The following is a 23429-nucleotide window of genomic DNA, read 5'->3' on the forward strand; positions in this document are numbered from 1 at the left end:
TGTGAAAGGGATGCAATAATCCCAGCACAAAGCACTGATTCTGACCAGAATGCATGGGGCGATTCCATTAGGAGCTAAGCTTCCATCCAGACTGTGTGAGTACTGTAAATAAATAGGGATCATCACCTCCTCTGCCATGCTCTTGAGTCGAACAAGCCAATCCTCGGCCTGATCCAGGGTGAGCTGCAAATCAGGACTGTCTTCATGTTTGAGGTTCTCTGCAGCTTGTGTAATCTGGAGTAAGTTTGTTGTGCGGAATCTGTAGATGTGATTGTCCAGGCAGGTGGCAGACGGAATCTCCGGGACTTTGGGAAGCGGCAGGCTGTGTAAAAGAGAAGACAAAACCTTGTTGGATTCCAACACACCCCCATCCCTCAGCACTGCAGGGGTAAGGGAGCCAGGGAACTACAGCTGGAATGTCACCCAGGAGGTGTCGGGAATATGGCTGCAAAGACATTCCTGGGATTTTGGAGAATTATTATGGCTCTGACAAAGAGTGTATGGTAGCAAATCAGGAAATGAGATGGCAACAACGTTTGGAACTGTCCCATTGTAATTGGCCCTCATCTCCTCTCTGCCTGTAGCACAGAATTAGCGAGTTTTGAGAAGATTTGTAGCTCAGGTTGAGAATCTGGGTGTAGATTGGCTCACTGAGCTGGAAGGTTCATTTCCAGATGTTTCGTCACCATACTAGATAACATCTTCAGTGGGCTTCCGAATGAAGCTCCCGACTTCATCTGGAGGCTCACTGATGATGCTACCTAGTATGGTGACGAAACGTCTGGAAATGAACCTTCCAGCTCAGCGAGCAAACCTGTAACACAGAGTATAGACACATTTCCTTGAGTTATATATCACACATCTATCTATAAGAGACACTGGTGTAAATCTCCTTAACTGACCCACTATAATAGACTCTTGGTGTTACTCTATATAACATCCACTGGGTGCTAGTCTCCATAAAACACAGAGTGTTCCTCTCTCTAATAATTAGTTTGTAAATTCCACTTTGGAAATTGAAACAGTCTGACTTAAGATTGGGATACAGACAGACTCTAACCTCACACCTTTAATGCATTGTCTGAGCTGAGATGTCACCTACCTTTGTTATAAAACCTTAAGTTATCTTGAGAATGTGACTTAAAAGAAATTCTGGGATTTATATATTAATGAACCAAAACCTGCACCCCATTCCAAACGATGAAAGACTTAACACCAATCAGGTTTGTTCAATGCACCATTTCATTTGTATGACACTTTACTATAAATTCTGTGATATACTCCACAACCACCTGATGAAGGAGCAGTGCTCTGAAAGCTCGTGCTTCCAAATAAACCTGCTGGACTATAATCCAGCATTGTGTGATTTTTAACTCTCTACAACAGACAGAGGGCGTTACTCTCTACAATAGACTCTGGGTGTTATACTCTATAACAGACACTGGATGTTACTCTATAACAGACACTGGATGTTACTCTATACAATCGACAATGGGTGTTACTCTATATAACAGACAATGGGTGTTACTTTCTATAGTAGACACTGGGTGTTACTCTCTATATTAGACACTGGGTGTTACTCTCTATATTAGACACTGGGTGTTACTCTCTATATTAGACACTGGGTGTTACTCTATATAAGAGACATGTGGTGTTACTCTATATAAGAGACATGTGGTGTTACTCTCTATATTAGACACTGGGTGTTACTCTATAGTAGACACTGGGTGTTACTCTATATAAGAGACATGTGGTGTTACTCTCTATATTAGACACTGGGTGTTACTCTGTATATTAGATACTGGGCGTCACTCTATATAACAGACACTGGGTGTCACTCTATAGTAGACACTGGGTGTTACTCCATATAAGAGACATGTGGTGTTACTCTATATATTAGACACTGGGTGTTACTCCATATAAGAGACATGTGGTGTTACTCTCTATATTAGACACTGGGTGTTACTCTGTATATTAGATACTGGGCGTCACTCTATATAACAGACACTGGGTGTTACTCTATAGTAGACACTGGGTGTTACTCCATATAAGAGACATGTGGTGTTACTCTATATATTAGACACTGGGTGTTACTCCATATAAGAGACATGTGGTGTTACTCTCTATATTAGACACTGGGTGTTACTCTGTATATTAGATACTGGGCGTCACTCTATATAACAGACACTGGGTGTTACTCTATATAGTAGACACTAGATGATACTCAGTATAAGAGACACTAGAGAGTAACGCCATAGTAGACACTGGGTGTTACTCTATATAGTAGACACTGGGTGATACTCCATATAAGAGACACTAGACAGTAACGCCCATAGTAGACACTGGGTGAAACTCTGTATAGTAGACACTGGGTGATACTCCATATAAGAGACACTAGACAGTAACGCCCATAGTAGACACTGGGTGAAACTCTGTATAGTAGACACTGGGTGTTACTCTATATATTAGACACTGGGTGTTACTCTATATTAGACACTGGGAGTCACTCTATATTAGACACTGGGAGTCACTCTATATTAGACACTGGGCGTCACTCTATATTAGACACTTGGTGTTACTCTGTATAAGAGACATTGGGTGTTACTCTATATAACAGACACTGGGTGTTATTCTCTATATTAGACATTGGGTGTTACTCTCTATATTAGACACTGGGTGTTACTCTATATAACACACACTGGGTGCTACTCTACATAACAGACACTGGGTGTTACTCTATATTAGACATTGAGTATTACACTATATTAGACACTGGGTGTTACTCTATATATTAGACACTGGGTGTTACTCTATATTAGACACTGAGTATTACTCTATAATAGACACTGAGAGTTACTCTATATTAGACACTGGGTGTTACTCTATATATTAGACATTGGGTGTTACTCTATATAACACACACTAGGTGTTACTCTACATAACAGACACTGGGTGTAACTCTATATTAGACACTGAGTGTTACTCTATATTAGACACTGGGTGTTACTCTATATATTAGACACGGGGTGTTACTCTATATATTAGACACTGAGTATTTCTCTATATTAGTTGCTGGGTGATACTCCATATTAGACACAGAGTGTTACTCTATATATTAGTTACTGGGTGTTACTTTATATTAGACACTAAGTGTTACTCCATATTAGACACTGGGTGTTACTCTATATAACACACACTGGGTGTTACTCTACATAACAGACACTGGGTGTTACTCTACATAACAGACACTGGGTGTTACTCTATATTAGACACTGGGTGTTACTCTATATTCGACACTGAGTATTACTCTATATTAGACATTGGGTGTTATTCCATATTAGACCCTGGGTGTTTCTCTATATATTAGATACTGGGTGTTACTCTATGTTAGACACTTGGTGTTACTCTATGTTAGACACTGGGTGTTACTCTATATAAAGGACACTGGGTGTTACTCTCTATATTAGACATTGGGTGTTACTCTACATAACACACACCGGGTCTTACTCTACATAACAGACACTGGGTGTAACTCTATGTTAGACACTGAGTGTTACTCTATATTATACACTGGGTGTTACTCTATATTAGACACTAAGTGTTACTCTATATTAGACACTGGGTGTTACTCTATATTAGACACTGGGTGTTACTCTATATAACACACACTGGGTGTTACTCTACATAACAGACACTGGGTGTTACTCTATATTAGACACTGAGTATTACTCTATATTATACATTGGGTGTTACTCTATATTAGACATTGGGTGTTATTCCATATTAGACCCTGGGTGTTTCTCTATATATTAGACACTGGGTGTTACTCTATATTAGACACTGCGTGTTACTCTATATATTAGACACTGGGTGTTACTCTATATAATACACACTGAGTATTACTCTATATTAGACGCTGGGTGATACTCCATATTAGACCCTGGGTGTTACTCTATATATTAGTTACTGGGTGTTACTTTATATTAGACACTAAGTGTTACTCCATATTAGACACTGGGTGTTACTCTATATAACACACACTGGGCGTTAGTCTACATAACAGACACTGGGTGTTACTCTATATTAGACACTGGGTGTTACTCTATATTAGACATTGGGTGTTATTCCATATTAGACCCTGGGTGTTTCTCTATATATTAGATACTGGGTGTTACTCTATGTTAGACACTTGGTGTTACTCTATGTTAGTCACTGGGTGTTACTCTATATATTAGACTCTGGGTGTTACTCTCTATATTAGACATTGGGTGTTACTCTCTATATTAGACATTGGGTGTTACTCTATATAACACACACTGGGTCTTACTCTACATAACAGACACTGGGTGTAACTCTATATTAGACACTGAGTGTTACTCTATATTAGACACTGGGTGTTACTCTACATAACAGACACTGGGTGTTACTCCACATTGGACACTGAGTGTTACTCTATATATTAGACACTGGGTGTTACTCTATACTAGACACTGAGTATTACTCTATATTAGACACTGGGTGTTACTCCATATTAGACCCTAGGTGTTACTCTATATATTAGATACTGGGTGTTACTCTATATAACAGACACTGGGTGTTACTCTACATAACAGATACTGGGTGTTACTCCACATTAGACACAGTGTTACTCTATATTAGACACTGGGTGTTACTCTATATTAGACACTGGGTGTTTCTCTATATATTAGATACTGGGTGTTACTCTATGTTAGACACTGGGTGTTACTCTCTATATTAGACACTGGGTGTTACTCTATATAAGAGACACTGGGTGTAACTCCCTATATTAGACATTGGGTGTTACTCTACATGACAGATACTGGGTGTTACTCTCTATATTAGACACAGGATGTTATTCTATATAAGAGACCCTGGGCATTACTCTATATATTAGACACTGGGTGTTATTCTCTATATTAGACATTAGGTGTTACTCTACATAACACACACTGGGTGTTACTCAACATAACAGACACTGGGTGTTTCTCCACATTAGACACTGAGTCTTACTCTATATTGGACACTGGGTGTTTCTATATATTAGACACTGGGTGTTACTCTATATTAGGCACTGAGTATTACTCTATATTAGACATTGGGTGTTACTCCATATTAGACCCTAGGTGTTACTGTATATATTAGATACTGGATGTTACTCTATATTAGACATTGGGTGTTACTCTACATAACAGACACTGGGTGACCCTCCACATTAGACACTGGGTGTTACTCTATATTAGACACTGGGTATTACTCTATATTAGACACTGGGTGTTACTCCATATTAGACACTGGGTATTACTCCATATTAGACACTGGGTGTTACTCCATATTAGACCCTGGGTGTTACTCCATATTAGACACTGGGTGTTACTCTATATTAGACACTGGGTATTACTCTATATTAGACACTGGGTGTTACTCCATATTAGACCCTGGGTGTTTCTCTATATATTAGACACTGGGTGTTACTCTATATAAGAGGCACTGGGTGTTACTCTATATAAGAGGCACTGGGTGTTACTCTATATAAGAGGCACTGGGTGTTACTCTATATATTAGACACTGGGTGTTACTCTATATAAGACACTGGGTGTTACTCTATATAAGAGACACTGGGTGTTACTCTCTATATTAGACATTGGGTGTTACTCTCTATATATCAGACATGGAGTGGTACTCTACATGACAGACACTGGGTGTTACTCTCTATATTAGACAGGGTGTTATTCTATATGGTAGACACTGGGTGTTACTCTATATAAGAGACACTGGGCATTACTCTATATATTAGACACTGGGTGTTACTCTCTATATTAGACATTGGGTGTTACTCTACATAACACACACTGGGTGTTACTCAACATAACAGACACTGGGTGTTACTCCACATTAGACACTGGGTGTTACTCTCTATATTAGACACTGGGTGTTACTCTCTATATATCAGACATGGGGTGTTACTGACACTGGGTGTTACTCTCTATATTAGACACTGGGAGTTTCTCTATATATTAGACACTGGGTGTTACTCCATATATTAGACACTGGGTGTTACTCTATATGACAGACACTGGATGTTTCTCTATATAAGAGACACTGGGTGTTACTCTATATATTAGACACTGGGTGTTACTCTCTATATTAGACACTGGGAGTTTCTCTCTATATTAGACACTGGGTGTTACTCTATACATTAGACACTGGGTGTTACTCTCGATAGTAGACACTGGGTGTTACTCTATATAAGAGACACTGGGTGTCACTTTCTATATAGTAGACACTGGGTGTTACTGGATATAACAGACACTGGGTGTTACTCTATATAACAGACGCTGGGTGTCACTCTCTATAGTAGACGTTGGGTGTTACTCTCTGTATTGGACACTGCGTGTTACTCTGTATAAGAGACATTGGGTGTTACTCTATATAACAGATACTGGGTGTTACTCTATATATTAGACACTGGGTGTTACTCTATATAACAGACGCTGGGTGTTACTCTCTATAGGAGACGCTGGGTGTTACTCTGTATAAGAGACTTTGGGTGTTACTCTATATAAGAGACACTGGGTGTTACTTTCTATATTAGACACTGGGTGTTACTCTATATAACAGACACTGGGTGTTTCTCTCTGTATTAGAAACTAGGATTTACTCTCTATATTAGACACTGGGTGTTACTCTCTACATTAGACACTGCGTGTTACTCTCTATAGTAGACACTGGGTGTTTCTTTATATAAGAGACACTGGGTGTTACTATCTATATATTGGACACTGGGTCTTACTTTCTATATTAGACACTAGGTGTCACTGTCAACAAAAGACACTGGGTGTTACTCTGTATAACAGACATTGGGTGTTACTCTCTATAGTAGACACTGGATGTTACTCTGTATAACAGACACTGGGTGTTACTATCTATATTAGACACTGGGTGTTACTCTCTATAGTAGACACTGGGTGTTACTCTGTATAACAGACACTGGGTGTTACTATCTATATTAGACACCGGGTCTTACTCTCTACATTAGACACCGGTCTCTTTAATGTAAAGTCCCGGTTTCTCCTCCTGTGATAGATGCTGGCATTGCCCTCTGACCTTTATGTCTGATGCTGATATCCAGCTTTACCTGCAGTCAGTGATGACAATGTCAATTAGTTCATCAATTCTTCTCTTCACTTCACTGTCCGGACTTTTTGCCTTGATAGCAAGGTGGACCAGCTCCAGTCTGGACTCCTACAGAGGACATATGATCACACAGTGCCAAACTCATCACAGGACTGAAGCCCGTTCGAAAACGATAGCATTTCAGATGTAACACAGGACAACAGCAATGCCCAACTCACTAGATCACACGTGAAAAATAAGACATGGAGGCGATATAACAATGCACTAAACCAGGGACTGCTGGAGCAATAGCACAGCAGGACTGGCCTCCTGGGACAGAGTGTCAATGCCTTTACACAGTTTAAGGATGGACAGCAGAGGAATAAGGGAGTGATGAATGGGATTAAACCACCATGTCCTCATGCAGGCTGGGGGGGTGAGAATGGATGGAGTGAACAGGATTGTAACGCACCCAGAGAATGGAGTGGGAGACACTGAGTGGGTCTGGCCTTACCCATGAGCAGAGAAATAGAGTTAATGTTTTGAATCCAATATGACTCTTCTTCAGTCAATAAGCCTGTTGAGGGGTAAAGGGAAGGGGCAGTGTCAGGAGAAGGATCTGTATCGGGGGACGAGTGAGTGCCTGAGGGGATTGCTGGGTCCCATCATGGGGCATGGGGATGGAAGCGAGATTTCTGATGCCATTTCCCTCTCGGTTGAGTCAAGCTCCAGCACCCGTCGCTGACCTCCCATTGACCCATCAGCACCATTGCTTGTCCATAGCAGCACAGTCCAGGGCACAGCAGAGGCACCATTGCCCCATCCCACAGTAACCATCGCCCCAGAAACCCCTGTGCCACTCTTTGTATTCCCTCGACTTTGTCCATTGCCTCCGTCACTCCCATCGACACTCACAAGTCTATCCACAGCGTTAAGCAGGATGTTCAGTGCATCGATCCTGAAGCTGATATCCTCCCAGTATGATGACAGGACCACAACTGGCTTCACGTTTCCCCAGGGCAGGAAGTAATAATGGCAACCTGAGAAAAAGTAAGGAGTGAGCATTATCCCGAAAGGTTAGCCAACATCCTGGCAACCTCTTCCCTGAACCTTCCTTCCCAATATCATTCTGTAGTTCCTGCCCCCATACATGATGGACAGTCCTTCATCAATAACATCTGAGTAATTCAAGCCCCAGCAATTAAAAAAAAACATCAGTGTCAATATTTTTGACTGAAAAAGCATTAATGCTCGTTGACTGGGCCAATCAGGGAGCCCTGGCTGACAGGTATAAACTGGAGGTTATTTCCCCCTCCAATTCCATTTTGATTTAATCCCTGCCCTCCCCTTCACTGTTTTGATCTCACAGCATTGCCCTTTGATGTGAAGGGCGCTGCTTGTCACTGGCCACCCGGGTGTTTCCTTTCTTCCTGGTGGTGGAAATTGAATAAAGATTCGTGCACCTTGTGTCTCTCACTGTGTCTCACACCTGCACACACACACCATGGGTGCTGGGGAAAAAAATAAGCACTACCGCAGTTAGGTGGTAGTGTGGAGGGTAATAATAAAAAAAAACACAGGAGTGTCAAGAGGCTCTGTTAACTCCGAGAGTTGCCTCTTCAAAAAAAAAAGAAGATCCAGGAAATCTTCTCAGCTGAGGACTGACTGTGAGCTAGCAGGTCATAGCCTATGTACAGTGCACGTGTACATAAAGGGCGACTTAGTGACAGGATAGCGGCCTATATGCGGTTATTTCATTTCACCTCCTAATGTTTCCTAGACAATGTCAAGGCCTGACTATTGCAAATCAGAGTAAGACCTTCCCCACAGACTCCCATAGTTGGGTTCATGTGAAATTAAATCCCCTGTTCACTTGCACACACGTCAAACTACACTAATAGTGTAGAGATGGTTGACCTACCATCGAACACTGCCCGGCTGTACTGGGTGGTGGAGGCCAAGGGCAGACAGGTGGCATCGAACTTGTTGCCGTAGTTACCGATGCTGACCTCAAACTGGATGGCTTCGCCTACTTCCTGAAGCATGGTGGCAGAGTAGAAGACGGCACACAGATGGAACTTACGGCGACGGAGGTGTTTCTGGGGGGGGGGGGGAAGAAGAACAGGAAGGCACGGTCACTTGGTGGAGGAAGCTTTATTGGTGACTAACCCAGCAGACAGTGAGGAGATGGTGAGGTTGGAAGCAGAAAACACCACCCATCAGATCCAGGCTAGGTTTGCGTTCCTGATACTGCTTCATCAGGGTCATGGAAAAATGCAGCGGAGGCCCTTCAGCCCATCAAGTCTGTACCGCAAAAAATACACCACACTAGTCTTACCCTAGTCCCACTTTCCTGAGCTAGACCCATAATCTTGGATGTTACGACAGTCCGAGTGCTGGAATAAGCACAGCAGGTCAAGCAGCATCAGTAGGGCGAGAGAGTCATCATTTCAGGACTGATGAAGTGCCCTACCCAACACGATGACCCTCCTGCTCCTCTGATGCTGCCTGACCCATGGTGCCTTCCCAGTTCCACCTTTTTTTTTTAAATCAACTCTGACTTTCCAGCATCTGCTGTCCTCACCATCCCCATGACATTTCCAGTCCTTTTTAAACTTTGTGACGTTTTCCCATCTCCACCACCCTCCCAGGCCATGCATTCCCCCAGGCCCCAACCACCCCCTTACCTTCCCAACTTTCTCATGCACTTCCTCTTCAATCCATCTCCATTATGTTAAAAATCACACAACACCAGGTTATAGTCCAACAGGTTTAACTGGAAGCACACTAGCTTTCGGAGCGACGCTCCTACATCAGGTGATTGTGATAGCGTCACTCCGAAAGCCAGTGTGCTTCCAATTAAACCTGTTGGACTATAACCTGGTGTTGTGTGATCTTTAACTTTGCACACCCCAGTCCAATACCAACATCTCCAAATCATCTCTACTATTTACTTGAACTCGACCCTGTGATAGTGAGTTCCAACCCACCTCGGAGTAAAGATGCTTTTCCAAAATATCCTTTTGGATTTATTTCTGATTGTGGAACCAAACAGGGATAAAGCCATTTTAAAACTAGCACTGTGTAACAAGGTAGATTTGATAAATAGGTCTCACTGTAATAGCTGCTATGCAGAAATAGTGATTAGAACACAATTGATTTGAGATTGAAAGGAACAAACTGTAATTGCAAAACATAAAGCCAATCAGTAAAATGCTCTGAGAGTATACAAACGATGGGCAATCTTGAAAGAAGTCAGTCAAAACATCCAACAAAAATGCATTCCATTGAAAGACTTGTGGTCTATTCTGGATGAAAGATTTTGCTCCACCAACAGTTCAACTCGGGTATTTGTCCTTAACTCTCTGAGCTATAGGAGCAGAACATCAAACGTAAAATAAAGCACTACAGCATAGAAACAGGCCCTTCGGCCCACCATGTCTGTGTCAACCATGATGCCATTCAAATCTAATCCCATCTACACATGGTCTGTATCCCTCCTGTTCATGTGTCAGTCTAAATGCCTCTTAGATGTTGCTATTTTTTTCTGCTTCTACTGCAGTATGTTCCAGGAACCGACCATCCTCTGTGTAAAATACAGTCCTCACACATCTTCTTTTAAACATTCCCCCACTCACTGTAAATCTATGCCCCCTGGTATTTGACTCCGACTACCCATCCTATCCACACCTCTCATAATTTTATATACTATCAGATCACCCCTCAGCCTCTGACACTCTAGATAAAGCAATCCAAGATTGTCCAACTTTTCCTTTTGGTTACAATACTCCAAGCCAGGTAACATCCTGGTAAACCTCTTTTGCACCCTCTCTCCAAAGTCTCCAGATCCTTCCTATAGGGTGGGGACCAGAACTGTACACACTCTTCCAAATGTGGCCGAACCAAATTATTATACAGTTGCAACATTATTTGTCAACTTCTATACTTAATGTCCTGACCGATGAAGGCAAGCTTGCCATATTTACCATGTTACTGGATTAGTGGTGCTGGAAGAGCACAGCAGTTCAGGCAGCATCCAACGAGCAGCGAAATCGACGTTTCGGGCAAAAGCCCTTCATCGGGAATAAAGGCAGTGAGCCTGAAGCTATTTACCATGTTATCCGCTTGTGTTGCCACTTTCAGGGAGCTATGGACTTGCACCTCAAGATCCCTCTGTATATCGTTGTTCCTAAGGGTCCTGACATTTACTGTGTACTTTCCTCTTGCATTTGATCTCCCAAAATGCATCACCTCACTCTTGCTCGGATTAAACTCCATCTACCATTTCTCTACCCAACTTTCCAGCTACTCTATAGCCTGCTGTGTCCTCCGATACCCTTTTTCACTATCCACAACTCCAACACTTTTTGGGGTGCCTGCAAACTTACTAATCAGGCCACCTACATTTTCATCCAAATCACTCGTATTTATTACAAACAACAGAGGTCCCAGTGGAACGCCACCAGTAACAGAGCTCCAGTCAGAAAAAACATTCCCCTTCAACTACCCCCAACCAATTTTGTATCTAATTTACCAACTCAGCATGAATCCCGTGTGAAATTCTCTTTGGAAAGTTACCGACACATCGATGCACCCACAGTCTTGGGAAGCACATTCCAAACCATGATAACCTCTGTGTAAAAAGAGGTTGCACAACTCAATTCCACTTCTGTGTCCCTCTGGTCACTGACCTGCCTGTTACATTTCTCCTCATTTACTCAGCCAAAAGGCGCTGAATCTATTCTGCCTCAAAGTCTCCAGTGCTCTGCATCATTGGAGATGTTGCTGTGGCTTCATGGGAGCGCAGTGGCCTTTACACAGCGTGTGTTCCATTGAGTTTTCATCTGCTGCCATCCTGATAAGAATGATCTCTGCTTTTTCTTTCACATGTATTTGCCGAGAATACGAATGGTGCAGTACTGGGGCAAGCCACTAGGTGGGGGGCTAATCCTTCTAGAGTCAGAGAGTCAGATGTACAGCATGGAAACAGACCGTTCAGTCCAACCCGTCCATGCTGACCAGATGTCCCAACCCAATCTAGTCCCACCTGCCAGCACCCGGCCCATATCCCTCTAAACCCTTCCTATTCATGTACCCATCCAGATGCAATTTTAAACGTTGCAATTGTATCAGCCTCCACCACATCCTCTGGCAGCTCATTCCATACACATACCACCCTCTGTGTGAAAATGTTGCCCCTTAAGATCTCTTTTATATCTTTCCCCTCTCACCCTAAACCTATGCCCTCTAGTTCTGGACTCCCCCACCCCAGGGAAAAGACTGTCTATTTATCCTATCCATGTCCCTCATAATTTTGTAAACCTCTATAAGGTCACCCCTCACCCTCCGACGCTCCAGGGAAAACAGCCCCAGCCTGTTCAGCCTCTCCCTATAGCTCAGATCCTCTAACCCTGGCAACATCCTTGTAAATCTTTTCTGAACCTTTTCAAGTTTCGCAACACCTTTCCAATAGGAAGGAGACCAGAATTGCACGTAATCTTCTCATCACACAACATCAGGTTATATTCCAACAGGTTTATTTGGAAGTATTAGCTTTTGGAGCACTTCTCCTTCATTAGGTAGCTGTGATGAAATAAACCTGTTGGCCTATAACCTGGTGTTGTGTGAGTTTTAACTTTATCCATCCCAATCCAACACTGGTTCCTCCATACCAAGCCTTACAATTTACAGAAGGCTCACATGTGGGAACAGAAAGGAATAAGGAAGGCAAATGGAATTTTGGTATTTGGTGGTCGAGGTGCTTAAGATGCCAAAGCGAATTGACAAAGTCAAAGTCGAGTGGGTGTTTCCCCTTGTGATATAGTCTAGAATGAGATGCCATCGTTTTAGGATCAGGGATAGCAAATTTAAAACTGAGATATAGGCTAAAGGGAGCAGGCAGGACAGTTGAGTTAGGGCCAAGGTGAGATTAGCCATGATCATAATGAATGATAGAACAGACTTGAGGGGCTGAATGGCCTACTCCTGTTCCTCATTCTGATAATATTATGATTGACTCCACATGAAGAGCTGTCGGGGGTGGATATTGGCTACGGATCCTGACAACATTCTGGCAAATCCCTTCACAAACTGAAGAGGTGTGCTCCAGAACTTGCTGCTCCCCGAGCCAAGCTGTTCCAGTACAGTTACACCACTGGCATCTACCCGACAATGTGGGAAATTGCCCAGGTATGTCCTGTACATAAAAAGCGGGACAAATTCAATCCAAGCACTTACCGCTCCATCAGTCTACTCTCGATCATCAGGAAAGTGATGGAAGGGGTCATCAACAGTGCTATCAAGCAGCACCTGCTCAGCAATAACCTGCTCAGTGATGCCCAGTTTGGGCCCCACCAGGGCCACTCAGCTCCTGAACTCATTACCGTCTTGGGCCAAATATGGACAAAAGAGCTGAACTCCAGAGGGGAAGGGAGACAGACAGCTCTTGACATCAAGGCTACATTTGACCGAGGGCGACATCAAAGAGCCCTGGCAAAACTGAAATGAATGGGTATCAGGGGGCAAATTCTCTGGTGTGTGGAGTCACACCTGACACATCGGAAGATGGTTGTGGTTGTTGGAGGTTCAGTCATCTCAGCTCCAGAACATCTCTGCAGGAGCTCCAAGGCCCAGCCATCTTCAGCTGCTTCATCAATGACCTTCCCTCCATCGTAAGGTCAGAAGTGGGGATGTTCACAATGTTCAGCACATTGGCAAATGCTCAGGAATTGAAACCGTCCATGATCATATGCAAAGAAAAACCCCTTAGTTTATTGTTTTCATGGGGCATGAGTATTGCTGGCTGGTTCAGCATTTGTTCCCATTCTTATCTACTCTTGAACCAAGTGAGTTGCCAGTTCATATCAGAGGCAGTTACAAGTTAACGACATTGCTGTCGGTCTGGAGTTACATGTAGGCCAGAGGAGATTTTACAATGGACGGCAGTTTCATGGTCACTTCAGACTCAGTTTCAACTGTAGAATTTATCAGTTCCAGTCAAATTTTACCAGGTGCCTTTGAAGTCACAGCATTGCCCTGCAGAAATGGATTCCTGATGAACTACTGTCTCCCTCAAACGACATCCAGAATCAGAATGACAAGTGGATCGTTACATTTGAGCAAGACAAGTATCAAGCAATTACCGTCTTCAACAAGAGAGAATGGAAACCTTGTCCCTTGATGTGCAATGACATTACCATCAATGGATCCTCCACTATCATTGACCATAAGCTGACTTAGACTACCCACATAGAGTTAAAAATCACACGTTATAGTCCAACAGATTTATTTGAAACCACTGCATCAAGATGAAGGACCCACATTCCCAAAGCTTGTACTTGTGGAATTTGTTGACTATAACTAATGATATATCAGCAATATATATTCTATTACCTGTGGCCCAGCTGATATTATGGATAAACTTATCTCTGCACTTTATAAACACAATAATACAGTGAGCATTTTCTGACTTTATGCACGTGAATGTGTAATTTCAGACTGCTCTGTCTCGGAGCCCCTATGTCTTTGTTTATCCACACCCTTCAGCATCTTTCAGATGAGTGTATATTTTGAATGCTTGCTTTCCAACTACAGTGTATGGTTTTCTCGTTGCCCATATGAAAATGCATCTTACTATTCTGTTCATTTCTAAAACTATTGTGGATTTTATGAAGAAATGTTATGGCTGTAATTGAGGTATCCATATTGTTTAAAGCATACTTAGAATATTTTTAGTCAGTTTTATGTATTACTTATACTTGCGAATGAAGTTTTGATTTTTAAGTCCCAATATAATAGACTATAATCAATGACCTTCCCTCCATCATAAGGTCAGAAGTGGAGATGTTCACCAATGATTGCACAATGTTCAGCAAAAATCACAACTCCTCAGATACTGAAGCAGTTGATGAAAAAAAAACATTATTTTTTCATGGGACAGGAGCATTGCTGGCTGGTTCAGCATTTGTTCCAATTCTTACCTACTCTTGAACCAAGTGATTTGCCAGTTCTTTCAAATAAACCTGTTGGACTATAACCTGGTGTTCTGTGATTTTTTAACATTGTTCACCCCAGTCCAACGCGAGCACCTCCACCTTATTCCAACATAAACACGGTGGCTACAAGAGCAGGTCAGAGGCTAGGAATCCTGCAGCGAGTAACCCACTTCCTGACTCCCTAAAGCCTGTCTACCGTCTACAAGGCACAAGTCAGCAGTGTGATAGAATATTCCCACTTGCCTGGATGGGGGCAGCCCCAACAACACTCAAGAAACCTGACACCATCCAGGACAAAACAGCCCATCTGGCCCCTCATGCACCACCTGCAATCTTCACTCTCTTCATAGAAGAAGGCCATTCGGTCCCTCGATTCTCTTCAATCAGATCATGGCTAATCTGTTCATTCTTCAAATTCAATGTAGCTGCGCCCTGGTTCCCTGCCTAATGACCATCAACCAATCTCCTTACACCTGCTCCCCCATATCCTAACCCACCTATACCTCCAGGAACTGAACCCATCTCCATCCTCCAGAACTGAGATACCCCCTCTCCCCCAGCTAGGACTAGGCACCATCATTGGACCTGACCCTTCACATTCCATCCTCAGGATTCACATCCTCCCATGGGACTGGGCCCGACATCCTTCTCACCCCCTATTGAACCTCATATTGCCCACCTAACCTGAGCTACCAAAAAACTCCATCACTTACCTGATCCATCGCCACTTTGCACTGGAACCCTATCCATACAACATAGAACATGACAGCGCAGTACAGGCCCTTTGGCCCTCGATGTTGCCCCAACCTGTGGAACCAATCTGAAGCCCATCTTTCCTATACTATTCCATTCTCGCCCATAAGCCTATCCAATGACCATTTAAAGTTGGTGAGTCCACTACTGTTACAGGCAGTGCGTTCCACACTCCTACAACTCTCTGAGTAAAGAAACTACCTCTGACATCTGTCCTATTATCTATCACCCCACAATTTAAAGCTATGTCCCCTCGTGCTAACCATCACCATCCGAGGAAAAAGACTCTCACTGTCCACCCTATCTAACCCTCTGATTATCTTATATGTATCAATTAAGTCATCTCTCAACCTTCTCTCTAACGAAAACATCCTCAAGTCCCTCAGCCTTTCTTCATAAGACCTTCCCTCCATACCAGGCAATATCTGAGTAAATCTCCTCTGAACCCTTTCCAAAGATTCCATATCCTTCCCATAATGCAGTGACCGGAACTGCACGCAATTCTCCAGGTGTGGCACTCATACCCATATCTACCTGGCACTTTAGATTAGATTACTTACAGTGTGGAAACAGGCCCTTGGGCCCAAGAAGTCCACACCAACCCACCGAAGTGTACCTACCCATACCCTTCACCTAACACTACGGGCAATTTAGCATGGCCAATACACCTGACCTGCACATCTTTGGACTGTGGGAGGAAACCGGAGCACCCGGAGGAAACCCACGCAGACACGGGGAGAACGTGCAAACTCCACACAGACAGTCGCCTGAGGCGGGAATTGAACCCGGGTCTCTGGCGCTGTGAGGCAGCAGTGCTAACCACTGTGCCACCGTGCCGCTTACTTACCTGCCAAAAAAATACTCCTCTCGAGACAAAAAACTGCAGATGCTGGAGTCCAAAGTAGACAGGCAGGGAGAACACAGCAAGCATCAGGAGGTGGAGAAGTTGATGTTTCAGGTGTAACCCTCCTTCAGCCCTGGGGCGGATATAGGGGGAGCTGCAGATAAAGGGGGAGGTGGGGGCAGAGTGGTGAGGTGGGGATAGGTGAAGACAGGTAAAGGGAATGACCTGGTTGGTCAGTGGGAGGAATGAATCCGGTTGGTGGCAGGGAGCAGGGCAGGGAGGGGGAGGGGCTGGGAAGGGAGTCGGGGAATGGGAAGGGAGGTGATTTGAAATTGCAGAGCTCAATGTTGAGTCCTTCGGACTGCAGGGTGCCCAGGCAGAAGGTAAGGTGCTGTTCCGCCAATAGGCGCTATGGTTTGTTTTGGCAATGGAGGAGGCCAAGGATAGTCACGTCGGAAAGGGAGCGGTTGGGGGAAATTGAAAACAAACTGCTGGCTGCCTAACGTTCTGTACTGCTGGAGCTGTCTGTGGTACTGAACATTTATACCACTGGCCGCTGTGAGAAAGGAGGGAGAGTGTTTACCTTCCCCCAACTATCTTGTCGCAATTAAAGTGCAGGTCCTTTTTCCTGAAGAATTCCTGATAGGAATTCTTCCTTTATGTAGTGAAGAATTGGAGTCGCAAGTAGCCTGTGATTGCCAGTGCTCAAAGGATCCAGCCTGAATAACCTGCAGAAGGGTATACAACTGGACAGGGCGTTGGACACCGTACCTCGAGTACAGTGTGTAGTCTTGATCTCCTTCAGGAATTCTTACCACACGTGGCAGATGGTTCAGAGATGGGCGATGAAGCTCATCCCTTTGAGAAAGGCTTTCACAGTATGAGGTAAGATTGAACAGATTCACCTTTAATCATTCCAGGTTAAAAGATGTGCAAGGTCCTGAGGGAACTTGTAGGGTGTAAGATGAGAAGGTGCTCCCCTTGAGTGGCACAGTGGCTCAGTGGTTAGCACTGCCGCCTCACAGCGCCAGGGACCTGGGTTCGATTCCCACCTTGGGTAACTGTCTGTCTGGAGTTTGCACCTTCACCCCTCTGTCTGCGTGAGTTTCCTCCCATAATCCAAATATATGCAGATTGGGTGGATTGGCCATGGAAATTGTCCAGGGTTATGGGACAATTGTCTAGGTGGGTTAGTCATGGATCACAGGGATGGGATGAGGCTGGGAGAGCTGCTCTTCGGAGGGTTGGTGTGGACCCGATGGGCCAATTGAGCTGCTTCATGGACAGGTTGGACCGAAGGGTTGGTTTCCATGCTGTAGAGATTCAGTGTGGCACAGTAGCTCAATGGTTAACATTGCTGCCTCACCACACCAGGGACCTGGGTTCGATTCCTGCCTCGGCTGTCTGACCATGTGGAGTTTGCACATTCTCCCCGGTGTCTGTGTGAGCTTCCTCCCATAATCCAAAGATGTGCAGGCCAAGTGAATTGGCTGTGCTAAATTGCCCATAGTGTTCAAGGTAAATGTAGGGGAATGGGTCGGTGTGGACTTGTTGGGCCGAAGGGCCTGTCCATACTGTAGGTAACCTAATCTAATCTAAAACAAGGCTACACAGTTTCAGAAGAAGTGACTTTCCATTTGAGATGGAATGAGGAGGGATTTCCATCTGAGAGGGTAATTCAGCTTTGGAAATCCCTCTCCCTGAGAGTAGTGCTAACGGTCATTGAATATATCCAACCCTTCTTTAGACAAAGTTCAAATCAACAAGGGAGGAGGAATTAGGGGAGGGGAAGGGGGCTGCCCAGAAGGAAGAGCCGGGCTGAGGCCACAATTGGATGAGTCACGAATGTAACAAATGGTGCTGGAGGGGCTGAATGGCCTACTTCTAGCCCTGTCTCTTAATCATAGAATTCCCTACAGTGTGGAACCAGGTCCTTCGGCCCAACAAGTCAACACCTACCCTCCGAAGAGTATCCCACCCAAGCCCATTCCCCATTAGTCTACATTTACCTCTGACTAATGCACCTACTGCACATCCCTGAACACTGTGGCCAATCCATCTAACCTGCGCATCTTTGGACTGTAGGAGGAAACCCACACAGACACGGGGAGGATGTGCAGACTCCACACGGACAGTCTCCCGAGGCGGGAATCGAACCTGGGTCCCTGGTGCAGTGAGGCAGCAGTGCTCACCACTGAGACACCGTGCCGCCCCCAGGAACTTCCAAGATTTTGCATTTCAGCTCCTTTGACCCATAGTATGATCAACAGAAATGAAAAAACTGCAGGAAAGTTACCTCGACTCTTAAGAGGTCATCTGATGGGATTTCCTCAATCTTCTGCTCTGCCTGGTCCACCAGTTTGGTGCTGAGCTCCACCAGGACTCGGCCACGGTAGGCCATCGCCTCACTCTGAGGACAGAAGACAATGAGCTGAAGTCACACCCTGGCTCTCCGTCGCCCTGCAGCACCCTGCTTCAAACTCTAGGAGCACATTGGCGCGATCTAACACCATCATCACTGCCCCTCTGAAAGCGACAAAGGGAGAGTGATACGTAACAGAGTGGGGGGTGGGGGAGGTGTTGAGGAGGTGGGAGAAAGGAGGGATTGAAGGGAGGAAGGAGAGATGGGAGCAAAGGCAGATGACGGAAGGGCAAGAGAGAAAGTGGAAGTGGGAAGAAGAGAAAAGCAAGCACAATGGAAGAAAGGAAGGAATGCAGATGGAAGGGATGGGAAGAGAAAGAGAGTAAGAAAGAAAGAAACGTGGGAAGGAAAGTGCTTTCCAATCTACAAAGCACTTCCAAACTGTCATCATTGCTGTGGTGTAGGCCGATATACGTCACCCTATACATCCACCCATCACTTCCAGCACAGCCCAGCTATCCCAAAGACATCTTCCTTATCGGAGGAAATTCCTCGAATGTCTCCTTCACATTCTACACCTCCATCTTCTATCTCTCTCCCCGCCACGACATCTCCCCCACCCCATTACAATCAGGCCTGCCTTCCCATCTTACCAATATGATGAGAGTATCTCTTGATCTTCCTAAACTCTGGAGTATCATTTTTATTCAGCTCTCCTTCCCCCACCTCCCCCTATCCTCACTGGGAATGACACCCAACCATCTCCTACTCCTACATACCGAGGGATGTTTCAAAATGAGCAAACAGGCAGCTAGAGGGGGGGGGGGGGGGGGGCTCCACCTGCGCTGACACCTTGGCTCCTGCTTCAACAACACCTCAATCTTAACACTCCCCTGCACCTCAGTTTATAAAGCTCTCTATGGCCTTGTTACATGGACAAATGTCCCTCAGCTCTCTAAGCTCCTGAACCCCCTCAAGCTCCAAGGTCCTTGCACTGTTCCAATCCCACCCATATCCCTGAATTTTCCAATGCTGACTGGTCTCCAAGCTCTGGAATTCCTTGCCTAATCCTCTGAGCCTCTGCACTGCACTCAAATCGAATCATAGAATCATAGAGATGTGCAGCATGGACAAATTCCCCTTCAGTCCAACCCGTCCATGCCAACCAGATATCCTAACCTACTCTAGGCCCATTTGCCAGCACTTGGCCCACATCCCTTTAAACCCTTCCTATTCATATACCCAGCCAGATGCCTTTTAAATGCTGTAATTGTACCAGCCTCCCCCACATCCTCCGGCAGCTCAATCCATACACGTACCACCCTCTGTGTGAAAAAGTTGCCCCAATCTTTCCCTTCTCACCCTAAACCTATGCCATCTAGTTGTGGATTCCCCCACCCCAGGGAAAATACCTTGTCTCATTACTCTGACCATGTCCCTCATGATTTTATAAACATCTATAAGGTCACCCCTCATCCTCTGACGCTCCGGGGAAAACAGCCCCAGCCTATTCAGCCTCTCCCTGTAGTTCAACCCCTGGCAACGTCCTTGTAAATCTTTTCTGAGCCCTTTCAAGTTTGCTCCTTATACCTGGCCTTTGTTGTGAATCATTTGGCCACCAGACACCTTCCCTGGCTCAATATCAGAATCGGTCTGATAAAGATTCTGGGATACACTCTGGGATGTTTCCAATCAGCTATTAAACCCTTGTCCATCTGAAGGGACACTAAAAGATCCCCCGGCACTGTTTGTAAGAAGAGCAGGGGAGCCCTGTCTCGTTGTCCGGCCAATATCTAACCCTCGATCATACTACCCGAACAGGTTCTCTGGTTCTTATTGCATTGCTCTTTTTGGGAGCTTGCTGTGCATAAATTGGCTGCCCACTGCGATGTGAGATCTTGAGGATGTGATATAAGTGGAATAACCCTATGTCCTTGTTTGCTATGACTTGCCTGTACTGTTCGCAACACAAAGTTTTCACTGTACTTAGGTTGTGTCACTACAATAAATCAAATTAGACATCTAGTGTTACTTATGACTATTTGAACTTTAGCATCACAATGTTAAAAGGAAACTGCTATTGGAAATCGGGTTTCTACTCTAGCCTGACCCTTTGACGTTACTCTCTGGGAACTGTGAGTGAGTCTCCGTGCTCCGTACCTTTCCCAGGTTCATGTCAACGTACGGATCGGGAAAGCCGGTGAACTCTCTGGGACTGCCGTACAGGTTCATAAAGCAGGGTCCAAAGGACGGGAGGTATCCCAGGCCATCATCCACTGTTAGCGATCCAGGAAGGAAAGAACAGAGAGGTTCACAGGAAAACATTGCTCAGGTTACAAACTCCACAACTGCTCCGACCAATCCCAATTTACCACCCACTCACCCAGTCCCAACTCTGACCCAGGCGATCTCATTCTGCCCCATCCAATCCCAATTCCATCCCCAATCCCAATTCACGCCCCTTTACCCAGTCCCAATTCTCACCCAGGCAATTCCATTCTGCCCCATCCAATCCTAATTCCATCCCCAATCCCAATTCACACCCCACTGGCCCAAACACCACCCCAATCCAGAATAATCTCAGAATAAAGGTGTGCCTGTTTAAGAATGAAATGAGGAGGAACCTCTTCTCTCAGAGGGTTGTGAATCTTTGGAACTCCTTGCCACAGAGAGAGCTGCTGGGGCAGGGTCCTTGTCTGTATACTGAAGGCTGAGAGAGATTCCTGACCAGTCGAGGATTTAGGGGTTATGGGGAAAGGGCAGGAAAGTGGACGTGAGAAATGTTGGATCAGCCATGATCTCATCGAATGAGTTAGGATGGGCCATGCAGCCTGCTCCTGTCCCTATTTCGATGGTCTAATGGCTAACCCAATCCCAGCAACTAACACCAATCAGCAGACCGATGGAAGGAAGTGACAGCAGTACTGTCAAGCAGGGGCCAATGTAAAGCAAACTACAGCTGATGATGTGAGAGAATCTCTCCACAAATGCTGCCAATTTTCTCCAGCATTTTCCAGTCCCACAGCAATAACCTGTCACTCAGTTTGGATTTGTCTATGGTCACTTGGTCTCAGACTTCATTCCAGCCTTGGTCCAAACAAAGACAAAATGGCACAATGGAGAGGTAAAGTGAAGGATTCCCCTTATTGTTGAGGTGGGTGTGTGTGGGGGGGGGGGGGGGGGAGCGGGTGTGGGTGTAGGCATTATTAGTAAGGTCGGTATATGTTTCCATCCCTAATTGCCCCCAAACTGAGCATCTTCCTCACCAATTGCAGCACGTTGCTATGAGTCTGGAGTCACATGTAGGCCTGGCCAGGTAAGGACAGCAGATTTCCTTCCCTAAAGCACAGTTATGAACCACATTGGTTTGTACAACAATTGATGATAGGCCGTCTTCACAAAGGCTAGCTTTGTACTGCAGAGCCATTGATTTAATTTCTTAAAAATCGATCAAATTCCAGTGGCAGGGTTTGACTTAATTTAGCACCGAGGAACTCTGAGAAAATTTGGAGTAGTTCGAAATTGATGGGAGGAGGTGGGGAACACTCTCAGCTGGTCGGAGTCACACCTGGCACACAGGAAGGTGGCTGTGGTTGTTGGAGGACAGTCACCTCAGCTCCAGGGCATCTCTGCAGTTGTCCTTGGAGTAGTGTCCTAGACCCAACCATCTTCAGCTGCTTCATCGATGACTTTCCCTCCATCATAAGGTCAGAAGTAGAGCTGTTCACTGGCATTCGTGCACTTTGAGACTCCATTTGCCAGACCCACTTTGAGTCCTCTTGGCCCAGCATGGATTTCCAGTCTCAAGGTGATTCCGGCCTTGTTAACCCTCAGGTGAAGCCTGGCACAGTCTAGAGTCAAGACCCAACATGGACTGGAGGCTAGGTACCAACATGGGACTGGGCTGGAAGGCCATTGTCCTGAACATTTTTATTCTCCATTTTATAAATTATTCCTAAAATCCGCAATGCTGGATTTTTTTTCTTTTCCTACTTTTCTAAGAAGTGTAACTGAAGAAGGTTTACCTAGGGACCTTTGTACCTCAGACTTGTACACTCTTCGCTGTGCTTAAAGCACATACAGCAATTCTAATTCTAATTTTAAATCCATTTACAGCTCCTCAGCCTAGATACCTCTTTCTGAAATCCCATCATTGAAACCCTAACCAGCAACAGCATAGAAGTCACCACTGTCTGGACACTGAACTGTCCCGGGCTGGTATTCCACAGCGAGTAACTCACCTCCTGACTCCCCAAAGCCTGTCCACCATCTACAAGGCACAAGTCCGACAGAATACTCCCCACTTGCCTGGATGGATGGGTACAGCTCCAACAACACTCAA

General features: G+C 44.9%; 1 protein-coding gene across 6 annotated transcripts in view; it reads right to left on the reverse strand.

Annotated features, from left to right (window-relative positions):
- Positions 1-23429, reverse strand: part of dysf (dysferlin, limb girdle muscular dystrophy 2B (autosomal recessive)) — a 377035-nt gene that overhangs the window by 200320 nt on the left and 153286 nt on the right. For all 6 annotated transcript variants that reach the window (XM_072577935.1, XM_072577982.1, XM_072577963.1 and 3 more), the window contains 6 exons: positions 21248-21363; positions 19022-19135; positions 9056-9233; positions 8050-8174; positions 7157-7263; positions 127-322 (listed from right to left, as the gene is read on the reverse strand). In XM_072577935.1, coding sequence (XP_072434036.1) covers positions 127-322; positions 7157-7263; positions 8050-8174; positions 9056-9233; positions 19022-19135; positions 21248-21363 — 836 coding nt within the window. The remainder of the gene's footprint in view (positions 1-126; positions 323-7156; positions 7264-8049; positions 8175-9055; positions 9234-19021; positions 19136-21247; positions 21364-23429) is intronic.

The sequence above is a fragment of the Chiloscyllium punctatum genome, chromosome 1 (genome assembly GCF_047496795.1).
Source record: "Chiloscyllium punctatum isolate Juve2018m chromosome 1, sChiPun1.3, whole genome shotgun sequence".
NCBI lineage: Eukaryota > Metazoa > Chordata > Chondrichthyes > Orectolobiformes > Hemiscylliidae > Chiloscyllium > Chiloscyllium punctatum.